At 45.5% G+C, this 12066-nt stretch overlaps 1 protein-coding gene across 1 annotated transcript in view; it reads left to right on the top strand.

Annotated features, from left to right (window-relative positions):
* Positions 1-12066, top strand: part of syt9b (synaptotagmin IXb) — a 96004-nt gene that overhangs the window by 62636 nt on the left and 21302 nt on the right. Inside the window, exon 3 of the mRNA XM_052029663.1 lies at positions 1716-2259. Coding sequence (XP_051885623.1) covers positions 1716-2259 — 544 coding nt within the window. The remainder of the gene's footprint in view (positions 1-1715; positions 2260-12066) is intronic.

Raw genomic sequence — 12066 nt, 5'->3', positions numbered from 1 at the left:
AGCAGCATTCCCTCACGGACATCTCGCTGTGCTGGGAGACCAAGTTTCGGGCAGACCAAAGAGCGTCTCTCACTGAGTTGGGCCAGCCACAAGTGGTCTTTGCGTCATTCCCATTCCCCAGCTCTCTGTTTCTCCTCAGGTCACTGCTCTTCAAGAACGCTTCCAGGTACTTTCTAAGTGTGGGGAGGGTTTCACAACTTCTCCTTCAGGCAGTGTGTTCTGGATCCCCAAAACTTTTCTTAGCCCTCTCCTGATCCTTCTCCTAACGTCAACCCACACCTCCCAGTTATTGACCTCCCTGATAAGGTTCTGCACCCTGGACAGGTTTTCATAATTTAATGCACAATAATCAAGTCAACAGAGAAGGAGGATATTCAGCCCATCAATCCATGCTAGTTCCCAGTAGAGCAAGTGCAGCAGTTCCATTCACCCTTCTGATTTTCCTATACCCCAGCACTTTAATCTCTTACAGATGCCAATCAATTCCCCTTGCTTCTTTGCAACTTACCTACACTAAGGGATAATGTGGCCGATGAAACTATCAGCAGATTTTTGGGATGTGGGAGGAAACCAGACTATCCACACAGTGACCGGAGGTCAGGATCGAACCCATGTCCCTGGGGCTGTGAGGCAGCAGCACTACCTGCTGCCACCTCCCCTCAGTCTCATTGGTTCCAAACAAAAATAACCCCAGCCCAGACAATAAGGTGAGACGGGAAAGATTTAAAAGGAACCTAAGGGGCAACTTCTTCGCGAAGAGGGTGGTCCGTATATGGAAAGAGCTGCCAGAGGAAGTGGTTGAGGCAGGTATATGAACAACATTTAAAAGACATTTGGATAAGTACATGGATAAATTGGTAAATCAGTTTATTATTGTAACATGTACCGAGGTACAGCGAAAAAAATTGTTTTACATGCCAACCATACAGATCATTTCATCACATACATTGAGGTTGTGCAAGGGAAAACAATAACAGAATGCAGAATACAGTGTTACAGCTACAGAGAAAGTGCAGGGTAAGCAGACAATAAGGTGCCAAGCCATAATGAGATTATTGTGACGTCAAGAGTCCATTTTATCGTACTAGGGGACCATTCAATAGTCTTATAACAGCAGGATAGACGCTGTCCTTGAGCCTGGTGTTACGTGCTTTTAGGCTTTTGTATCTTCTGCCTGATGAGAGGGGGTAAAAGAGAGAATGTCCGGGGTGGGTGGGTCTTTGATTATGCTGACCGCTTTCCCGAGGTAGCGAGAAGCACAGACAATATCTATGGAGGGGTAGGATAGATTGGAAAGGTTTAGAGGGATATAGACCAAACGCAGGCAAATGGCACTAGTTTAGGTGGACAATACAGTCGGCATGGACAAGTTGGGCTGAAGGGCCTTTTCCATGCCGTAGGACCGTCTGATTCTATGACTCTACCTCTTCTCATAAGTATAACTCTCCTGCCATTGATTCTGTCCAATTAGAGAGAGAGCTAGAAATAAATAATGGTTCAACGAACACAATATCCAGTTTTGTCTCAGGCCTTAATAGAATGTAGAACATAGAACATTACAGCACAGTACAGGCCCTTCGGCCCACAATGTTGTGCTGACATTTTATCCTGCTCTAAGATCTATCTAACCCTTCTCTCCCACGTAGCCCCCTATTTTTCAAGAGGACATACTTGTTCCATTATTCCAACTGAAAGATACTGTTCTGTGGTTTCAGGCACAACTCTATAAGAAGACAGTTAAACCTTTCCAACCCGGACTTTGACATCCAACAGTTCCAAAGGCAGGAGAAGCCAATGGACATTGGGCGGATTAAGCCTGAGCTGTACAAACAGAGGTCGGTGGACACAGATGACGGGCGTAGGAACAACGAGAGCTGTGGCAAACTTAACTTTGTGTTGAAGTATGATTGTGACTTGGAACAGCTGATAGTCAAGGTCCACAAAGCAGTCAACCTGCCGGCCAAGGACTTCTCCGGCACGTCTGACCCTTACGTGAAGATATACTTGTTGCCCGACCGCAAAACCAAACACCAGACTAAGGTCCACCGCAAAACCCTCAACCCTGTCTTCAACGAAGCCTTCCTCTTCCCTGTCCCCTACAACGAGTTGGCCAATCGCAAGCTCCACTTCAGCGTGTACGACTTTGACAGGTTTTCCCGCCACGACGTGATTGGCCAAGTGGCCGTTGACAATTTCCTCGACTTGTCTGACTTTCCTCGGGAGACTATGCTATGGAGGGACATTAAGCACGTCACTTCGGTAAGTGAAACCCTCGTGAGAACTTCAGACCAATGCCAAGCAAGGTGTTTGCCTGAACCACTGTTTCCTCCAATCAGTGGTGGAAAGCCGGTAAGTTAGCTTGAGGGGTGTGGTTTGACTGAAGACCACACAAACCTGCAGGAGTAACTTATCCAAGTTCAGATGGTCACTAAGCCTATCTGTGGCTCACAGCTGGCTCTTAATCACCTCCTGAAATAGAGTTATACAGCATGGAAACAGATCTTTCAGCCCAACTTGTTCATGTTAACTGAGTTGCCTACCTGAGCTAGTCCCACTTGCCTGTGTTTGGCCCATATCCCTCTGAACGTTTTCCTATCCACCTACCTGTCCAAATGTTTTTTAAATGTCATAATTGTACCTGCCTCAACCACTTCTTCTGGCAGCTCGTTCCACATACCCACCTCCCAGGAAGCAAAGGAATCAAAATCCTCAGCCAATTAAAGAAAAGGAATAAAACTCAGGAAAATTCCACACTAACTCCCCAGACAATGGAAACGGCTCCTTCACGTCACAAGGAGAGTTCTTCTTCAAGACATTGTGAAAGTGGTGAAGAGTATCCCAGAACACCAGAGAGAAGAGTTGTACAGCATGGAAACAGGCCTTTCGGCCCATTGTGTCCATGCTGATCTCTTTTTGCACAGCTACGCTAATCCCATTTGCTCGCAGTAGGTCAGTACCCTTCTATGCCTTGTTTAATAAGTACCCATCTAAATGCCTCTTAAACACAGTGTTTGTACTTGACTCCACCACCTCCTCTGGCAGCGAGTTCCAGATATCAACCACTCTCTGTGTAAAAAACTTACCCCTCAGATCCCCTTTAAAATTCCTTCCTCTCACCTTAATCCTATGCCCTCTTATTTTTAATATCCCAGCCATGGGGGAAAGATTCTATCTACCACATCCCTATCTATTCACACAAAAGGTGGTAAGTATTTGGAATGACCTTCCAGTGGAAGTGGTGTTGGTATTGGTTTATTATTGTCACTTGGACCGAGGTACAGTGAAAAACTTGTCTTGCGTACCGATTGTACAGGTCAATTCATTACACAGTGCAGTTACATTGAGTTAGTACAGAGTGTATTGATGTAGTACAGGTAAAAACAGTAACAGTACAAAATAAAGTGTCACAGCTACAGAGAAAGTGCAGTCCAATAAGATGCAAGGTCACAACAAGGTAGATCGTGAGGTCAGAGTACATTTCATCGTATAAGGGAACCGTTCAATAGTCTTATCACTGTGGGGTAGAAGCTGTCCTTGTCTGGTGGTACGTGCCCTCAGGCTCCTGTATCTTCTACCTGATGGAAGAGGAGAGAAGAGAGAATGACCCATTTGGACAGGTACATGGATAGGAAAGGCTTAGAGGGATATGGGCCAAACGCAAGCAAATGGGACTAGCTCTGTTATGCAACTTGGTCAGCATGGATGAGTTGGGCTGAAGAGCCTGTCTCTGGGGTGTGTAATTCTGTGAATCTATGAAGAAAGAAACAAAGGTGACTTATCCTCCAGTAAACCGCCACAATCCAGTGCCTACTAGTGCAGTGCAGTTACAAATACGTAACAATGCCAGAATCCTGACTTAGAGAAACCCCAGTCATCTGGATGAAAATCTCTGGGCCGCAGACCAAGTGCTGGGAATTGGGATCAGTATAGAGAGGTCACCAGAAGAGAGATCTTTAATCAAACCACCATATTTATTCTTACAGCTGTAAAGCTGGAACAGACATCTGTAATACCTTCTTTCAGAGATATATTAACCTGCTTTTAAATGAAGTGTGCTTAAGAAGAGAATGTTAAGGATTCGCTTGTTAGCTTCACATCAGAAGTTCAAATCCAGGGAACATCAGCTACAAAACCCGAAAAACTAGCACAAAAATCTCTTCAGTACAGCCCTGACCCATTTTCCAGAGTCTGTTATCCCCTGATAACATGGAGCTCAATTTCTGCTCCTTATTCACTCTGTCTGAGAGAATTCCGCAGAGCATTTGTTGTGTTGCTATTACAGAAGACACAGGAGAAACAATATAAGAATAGCAGGCTATTAAATCAATGGACTGTGAAAGAAGTGATGCAATTACTGTAAACTGTCTCAACCTTGTGATTTCATACAGAAAGCTATCAGCCATTAAGCCTGAGTTCCTATCTCTGTAATCGCCTCCAAGCCTGATATATCTATGCTCTTTCATCCCGGCCTCTTGTTTAACACTGAATTGAATTGTTCCACAGCTGACAGATGTGCTTGCAACTGCTAAGGCCCTAGGTTCTAAAATTCCTTCCCTAAATCTCTTAAACTTACTGAAGGGATCTTAAAACCTGCTTCATTGATCATTTTGCGCTAATATCTCCCTATGCAAAGCACCTTTGGATATGTTAAGGCAGTTTACATGTGGAAGCTTTGGTGGTTTAATCCAGTTTCCATGGTTATCATTTTACTTGCTTAGCTTTCTCAGCTTCCTGGGCAGAGGACAGTGAATTCAAAGGCCTTACAGAAGAGTCAAGACTGTCCAACTGCAGGACTGAGAGAGTGCTGTATTATCAGAGGAGGCTTCTTTGTTACCTAAAGGTTTGGGTGAATGCCGACTATCCAATGGGTAATATTCACCTTTTCTAAAATATATCCTCCAAAACTGGACTTTAATTAGCGTCTTCGAGTTATACAGCATGAATAGAGGCCCTTTGGCACAACTCATCCATACCCACCAAGATTTTGATCTGAGCTAGTCCCATTTGCCTACATTTGGCCCATGTCCCTCTAAACCTTTCCTATCCATGTGCCTTTGTAAATATCTGTTAAACAATGCAATTGTACCCACCTCTTCCACTTTCTCTGGCAGCTTGTTTCTATATATGGATCACACTCTGTGTGAAGAATTTGCCCCTCAAATCCCTTTTAACCTTTCCCCTCTCACCTTAAAAGGATGAAGGGGAATCTCACTGAAAGCTACCGAATATTGAAAGGCCTGGATAGAGTGGACGTGGAGAGGATGTTTCCAGTAGTGGGAGAGTCTAAGACCAGAGGGCACAGCCTCAGAATAAAAGGGCCTCTTTTTAGAACAGAGATGAGGAGGAATTTCTTAAGCCAAAGGGTGGTGAATCTGTGGAATTCTTTGCCACAGACAGCTGTGGGGGCCAAAAAGTCATTTGGTATATTTAAAGTGGAGGTTGATGGGTTCTTAATTAGTAAAGGCGTCAAAGGTTATGCAGAGAAGGCAGGAGAATGGGGTTGAGAAGGAATAATAAATCAGCCATGATCGAATGGCAGAGCAGACTCGATGGGCCAAATGGTCTAATTCTGCTCCTATGTCTTATGGTCTTATGGTCTAAATCTATACCCTCTAGTTTTAGACTCCCCTACGCTGGCAAAAAAAGTAATCATCCCCCTTATCTATGCCGCTTATGATTCTATAAACCTCTATAAGTTCACCCCTCAGCCTCCTACGCTCTAGGGGAAAGAAGTCCCAGGCCTGGAGCATACAAGACTGAAGGGTAACCTTAGAGTGGTACATAAAATCATGAGGGGTGTACATATCGATTGACTGAAAGGCACTTCCCTGAGACTAATATAAGCAGGTAGGACTCAAACAACGTCATTAGCTGACATCCAGGCTCATTCTCCCAGTTTTGAGGGAGTGCTTTTTGAATGGAATGTTAAACTCAAGCCACATGAGCTCTTTTAGATATGTCAGGAAGATCTCAGGGCATAGAATATAGAATAAAAACATTAGAACAGTGCAGCACAAGAAGAGGCCTTTCAGCCCAAGGTGTCTGTGCCGAACATGATGCCAAATTCAGCTGATCCCTCTTGCCTGCACATGATCCATATCCCTCCATTCCCTGCCTGTTTACTTGCCTGTCTGAAGGCCAACTGAACGCTACTGTCGTATCTGCTTCCAACACCACCCCAGGCAGCAAGTTCTAGGCACCTGTCACTCTCTCTGTACAACACTTGCCCTGTATGTGCCCTTTAAACTTTCTTCCTCTCACCTTAACACTATTCCCTCTAGTACTCAACATTTCTACCCTGGGGAAAAGTTTCTGACTGTGTACCTTATCTGTACCTCTCATAATTTTATAAACTCCTATCAGGTCTGGGAGGGCCCCTCTCACCGCCAGCCAAGCGAGGTCTTGGTGCTTGTTGGTGAGTTCTGCAGATCCTTCCTGTATGCCCCCGGGAGGACCGCGCTGGGGACGAGATGGTCGCCCACCTCTTTGTGGGCTGTAGGTTTGCGAGGAGGGTGTGGCGAAAGATGCAAGGGTCCTTGTCACGGTTCATCCCCAGCAGCAGCGTAACAGAGGATTCTCTGATCTACGGGCTGTTCCCGGGGACACACACACAGACGGACATCAACTGCTGCTGGAAGGTCATCAACTTGGTGAAAGACGCCCTTTAGTCTGCTCGAAACTTGTTGGTCTTCCAGCACAGCGAGATGTCCGTAGGGGAATGCTGCCGGCTGGCACATTCCAGGCTGCAGGAGTACGTGCTGAGGGACGCACTGAAGCTGGGTGCAGCCAACGCAAAGGCCCGGTGGAGAAGGACTACAGTTTTAGGGTTCTTCTGCCACTGGAGAGGGAGGAGCAGGGACGGACGAGAAAGCCCCTAAATATGGTAAATATAGGACCAGGTAGCTTCCAGGGAGCCACACGTGTGGCATCGGTGCTTTTTTTTTATATATATAAAAAGGTAACACTAATGAATGATCTGTACAAGAATGTAAAGGTTTGCACTGTTTTGTAATTGTATATAGTTTGTCTTTTATTATGAATAAAGTTTATTTTGAATTTAAAAAAATAAACTCCTATCAGGTCTCCCCTCAGCCTCTGCTGCTCCAGAGAAAACAACCCAAGTTTGTCCAACCTTGGGTATAGCTCATACCCTCTAATCCCAGTAGCATCCTGGTAAACCTCTTCCCAATATAGGTACTGTAGCAGTAGGATAGTTTCCCTCCGTATTCTGGCCAATGCTTATTCCTGACTTAAAAATAACCTGGTCATCTGGATGAGAATTGCTGGGTTTAGTAGGTTATAGACAAAGTGAAGGGTATTGGGATCAATATAGATAGGTACTTGATGGTCAGTATGGATGTGATGGGCTGAAAGGCCTGTTACTGTGCCGTGTGACATTTGTGACTCTTAACGTTATCTCAAGGCTTTCATTTCTATATATTAGGATCCTGGCTTACATGATGGAGGTAGGGAATATATAACAATGGTTTATGTTGAAAGGCTTAACATATGAGGAGCATTTGATGTCTCTGGGCCTGTTCAGAAGGATGGGGGGGGGGGATCTCATTGAAACCCACCAGATACTGAAAGGTCTGGATAGAGTGGACATGCAGAGGATGTTTCCATCGGTAGGAGACTCTAGGATCCGAGGGCACAGCCTCAGAATAAAGGGAGGTCCCTTTAAAACTGAGATGAGGACGAATTTCTTCAGCCAGAGGGTGGTGAGTCAGTGGAATATGTTGCCACAGAGGGCTGTGGAGGCCAAGTCATTGGGTGTATTTAAGGCAGAGATTGATAGGTTCTTGATTGGTAAGGGGGGTGGGGGCGGTTAAGGGCTATGAGTTTGAAAATATCAGCCATGATTGAATGGCGGAGTGGACTTGATGGGCCAAATGCCCGAATTCTGCTCCTTTATCTTATGGTCTTGTGGAATTTATATTAGACAATGGTCCAGCCACAAGTCCACCTCACAAGGCCCCAGAGAGGATGCAGAAACAGTTTAATGGAATGGTTCCAGGAGTGCGAGGTTTCTGTTGGAGGGGAAAACTAGAGCAGCTGGGGCTGCTCTCTTTGAAGAAAGGAAGGTTGTGAGGAGGTATGACAGATGCGGACAAGATGGGTTTAGAGGGAAGTCATTCCCATTAGTGGATGGTACAAGGACTGGGAGACACTGACTGGCCAAAAGATGCAATGGGAATTTGAGGAATACTTTTTACTTAGAAAGTAGCTCAGGTCTGGAATTCACTGCTGGAAAACAAATGAATCAGGGCTTTCAAGATGGAATTGGATGGACAATTGACAGGGAATAATTTGGAAGTCTGTGGGAAAAGAGAGAGGGGAAATAAGGCTGATGGTAAATTGGTTTATTATTGTCACATGTACCGAGGTACAGTGAAAAACTTGTCTTGCATACCGATTGTACAGGTCAATTCATTACACAGTGCATTGAGGTAGTACAGGGTAAAAACAATAGTGGGACTGCTTTACTGGTAGCCAGCACAGGCTTGATGGGCTAAATGTTTTCTTTTGCTGCCAATAACAAATCTGTGCTTTCATAACAATGAGTACACTCCAAAACCATAACCAATTCATTGCTTGTGATGCCTTTCAGGCTGCTTTGGGTTGAGAGAGGCGCCACGTAAATGCAGGTCGGTCTGCCTGTCTTGCTGTGGCAGCCCTGTAGAATATTTACTGAGGTCAGTACCATTAACAGCACCAACACAAAGGTGCCTGACCATGAGACCCACCCAAGTCCACTTTTCCTTTGTAAAACTGAACGTTTAACATTGTGCATTCAGTCTGTGCTGCGCAGCTTCACCCCTTCCTCGTGATGCTGGTTCTACAAGCCCTCCATCTCCCAGGAGCCCAGAGGAGACAGCCAGGCACAGCTGTGAGTGCCTCATACCTGCATCTGAGTGATGATCTTTCTGAAAATGGGGACAGGTAGCCTGAAGGGGCAGCTGCAGCCTTGTGCACACCAGCTGTACAAACACTGGATCATTCAGCGTGCAGTCAGCTCCCGTACAGCACAGCGAGTGTGTGAATCACTCCCACCGGGAGCTGAATAACAGAGGTACTTTTAAGATAAAGCAGCACTGAAAACAAAGGTATGTTGATGAGATGAAATAGAGGTGGGGCAGTAGGGAGAGAAAGGGAGAGACCCTTCAGCTCACTGTGCCCCTGCCATCTTCTCGCAGCTACCGTCAGGCAGGAGGTACAGAAGCCTGAGGTCCCACACCACCAGGTTCAGGAACAGTGACTTCCCTTCAACCAGTCGGTTCTTGAACCAACCTGCACAACCCTAATCACTACAGTTTAACAACACTATGCCCACTTGGATCACTTTGCACTAAAACGGGCTTTATTTTTGTTCTGATTGTGTCCTTTCTTGTAAAAATTGTGTATAATTTGTGCTTAATTTATGTTTTTCTTGTGGATGTGGATTATCTGATGCTGTGTGCCTGTGATGCTGCTGCAAGTAAGTTTTTCGGTGCACCTGTGCACACATGGACTTGTGCAGATGACAAGAAACTCGACTTTTTTTTTGAACCGTCATGCACATATTTAACCTAATCCTACTCTAACCCATTTTATTCTCTCCCCAGATTCTACCACTCACCCACACTCTAGGGCCAACTTACAGCGGCCAATTAACCCATCATTTGGTTCATTTGGAATACTGTGTTCAGTTTTGATCACCTTGCAGTAGGAAAGATGCCATTAAGCTGGAAAGAATGCAGAGGAGATTTCTGAGGATGTTGCTGGAACTCGAGGGACTGAGTTATGGAGAGAGGTTGAGCAGCTTTTGACTTTATTCATTGGAGCGTGAGGTAATGAGGGGTGATCTTATTGAAGAGTATAAAATCATGAGGGGCATAGACAGGGTCAATGCACACAGTCTTTTTCCCAGGGTTGGGGAATCAAGGGCATAGATTTGAGGGGAGAGATTTAATAGGAACCTGAGGGGCAACTTTTTCACCCAGAATGTGGTCAGTATATGGAACGAGCTGCCAGAGGAAGTGGTTGAGGCAGGTACATTAACAACATTTAAAAGGCACTTGGACAGGTACATGGATAGGAAAGGTTGGGAGGGATATGAGCCAAATGCAGGCAAATGGGACTAGCTTGGCTGGGAATCTTGGTCGGTATGGGCCAGATGGGCCGAAGGGCCTGTTTCTGTGTCGACTGTCCATTTCCCTCCACAGATGCTGCCTGACCCGTTGAGTTCCTCCAGTGTTTTGTGTGCTGCTCCAGATTCCAATGTCTGCCTTCTCTCGTGACTCCAACATCAGGTGTTAGTTGTGAAGTTCCACTGAGCCAAATGGGGTGGACAAGGTCACATGTCCAGTACATGAGGGGTTGCCCTGGATATGGATGAGAGCTGGAGGAATATGTGAAAACAAAGGCAAAATTCAGTTGTTTAGTTCCAGAGACCCATAAATTGTTTACCATCCTGCAACTGCTATTTAGGTCACTAGCAGAGCTCAACATAACTTAAGCTTGAATAGAAGTCAATGAACAAGACTTGAAGCTGCTCCATTTGATGATGAATTAGCACTGATGTGTCCTTTGTTGGAAACAGAAGAGATGTCACAGAGTCCTAGAGTCATACAGCACAGAGACAGGCCCTTCGGCCCACATGTCCATACTGACTGTCAAGCATCCAGCTACATGCAGCTCTACAAAACTCTGGTTAGACCACACTTAGAGTACTGTGTCCAGTTCTGGTCACCTCATTATAGGAAGGATGTGGAAGCGTTGGAAAGGGCGCAGAGGAGATTTACCAGGATGTTGCCTGGGTTGGAGAGTATGGATTATGAGGAGAGACTAAGGGAGCTGGGGCTTTACTCTTTGGAGAGAAGCAGGATGAGAGGAGACATGATAGAGGTATACAAAATATTGAGGAATAGATAGAGTGGACAGCCAGCGTCTCTTTCCCAGGGCACCAATGCTCAATACGAGAGGGCATGGCTTTAAAGTAATGGGTGGGAAGTTCAAGGGAGATATCAGAGGAAGGTTTTTCACCCAGAGAGTGGTTGGGGCATGGAATGCGCTGCCTGGGGTGGTGGTGGAGGCAGGTACATTGGTCAAATTCAAGAGATTGCTAGATAAGCATATGGAGGAATTTAAAATAGAGGGATATGTGGGAGGAAGGGGTCAGATAGTCTTAGGCGAGGTTTAAAGGTCGGCACAACATTGTGGGCCGAAGGGCCTGTATTGTACTGTACTGTGCTATGATTCTATGATTCTACACTAATCACATTTACCAGATTTCCATGCCTTGGTGATTCAAGTACTCATCCAGGTACTTCCAAAGTGTTGTGAGAGTCATAGAGTCATAGAATTATACAGCACAGAAACAGGGTCCTTCTCCCCAACTGTAATTGTACCCACCTCTACCACTTCCTCTGGCACCTCGTCGCATATACCCACCACCCACTGTGTGGAAAAATCTGCCCCTGATGTTCCCTGTAAGTCATTCCCTTCTCACCTTAAACCTATACCCTTAGATTCCCCGACCCTGGGGAAAAAGACTGTGGACATCCACCTTATCTATGCCCCTCATGATTTTATAAACCTCTATAAGGTCATCCCACAGCCTTCAATGCTCCAGGGTAAAAAAAAGTCCTAGCCCATCCAGAATCTCCTTGTAACTCAAGCCCTCCAATCCCAGTAACGTCCTTGTAAATCTTTTTTGCACTGTCTCCAGTTTAACGACATCCTTACTTTAGCAGGGAGACCAGAACTGCATTGCAGTGCTCCAAATGTGATCTTACTGACATCTTGTAACTTGGTGTCCCATGTTACAGCTGTACAAGGTGTTGGTAAGGCCACATGTGGAGTACTACATCCACATCTGGAGTCTCTGCTTCCACCAGCTTCTGAGACAGTGAATTCCAGATGCCAACAGTCAGCTGGGTGAAAATAGATTCTTCCTCAGATCCCCTCAAAACCGCTTGCTCCTCACCTTATGCCTATGCGTTCTGGTCTTAGACACTGACATAGATACTGTCTACCCTATCTACATTTATATAGAAGAGAGAGGAAAACCCTTACTTTTTACAT

This window comes from Pristis pectinata, chromosome 14, assembly GCF_009764475.1.
Source record: "Pristis pectinata isolate sPriPec2 chromosome 14, sPriPec2.1.pri, whole genome shotgun sequence".
NCBI classification, from domain to species: Eukaryota; Metazoa; Chordata; class Chondrichthyes; order Rhinopristiformes; family Pristidae; genus Pristis; species Pristis pectinata.
This window is presented reverse-complemented; position numbering and strand designations above follow the sequence as displayed.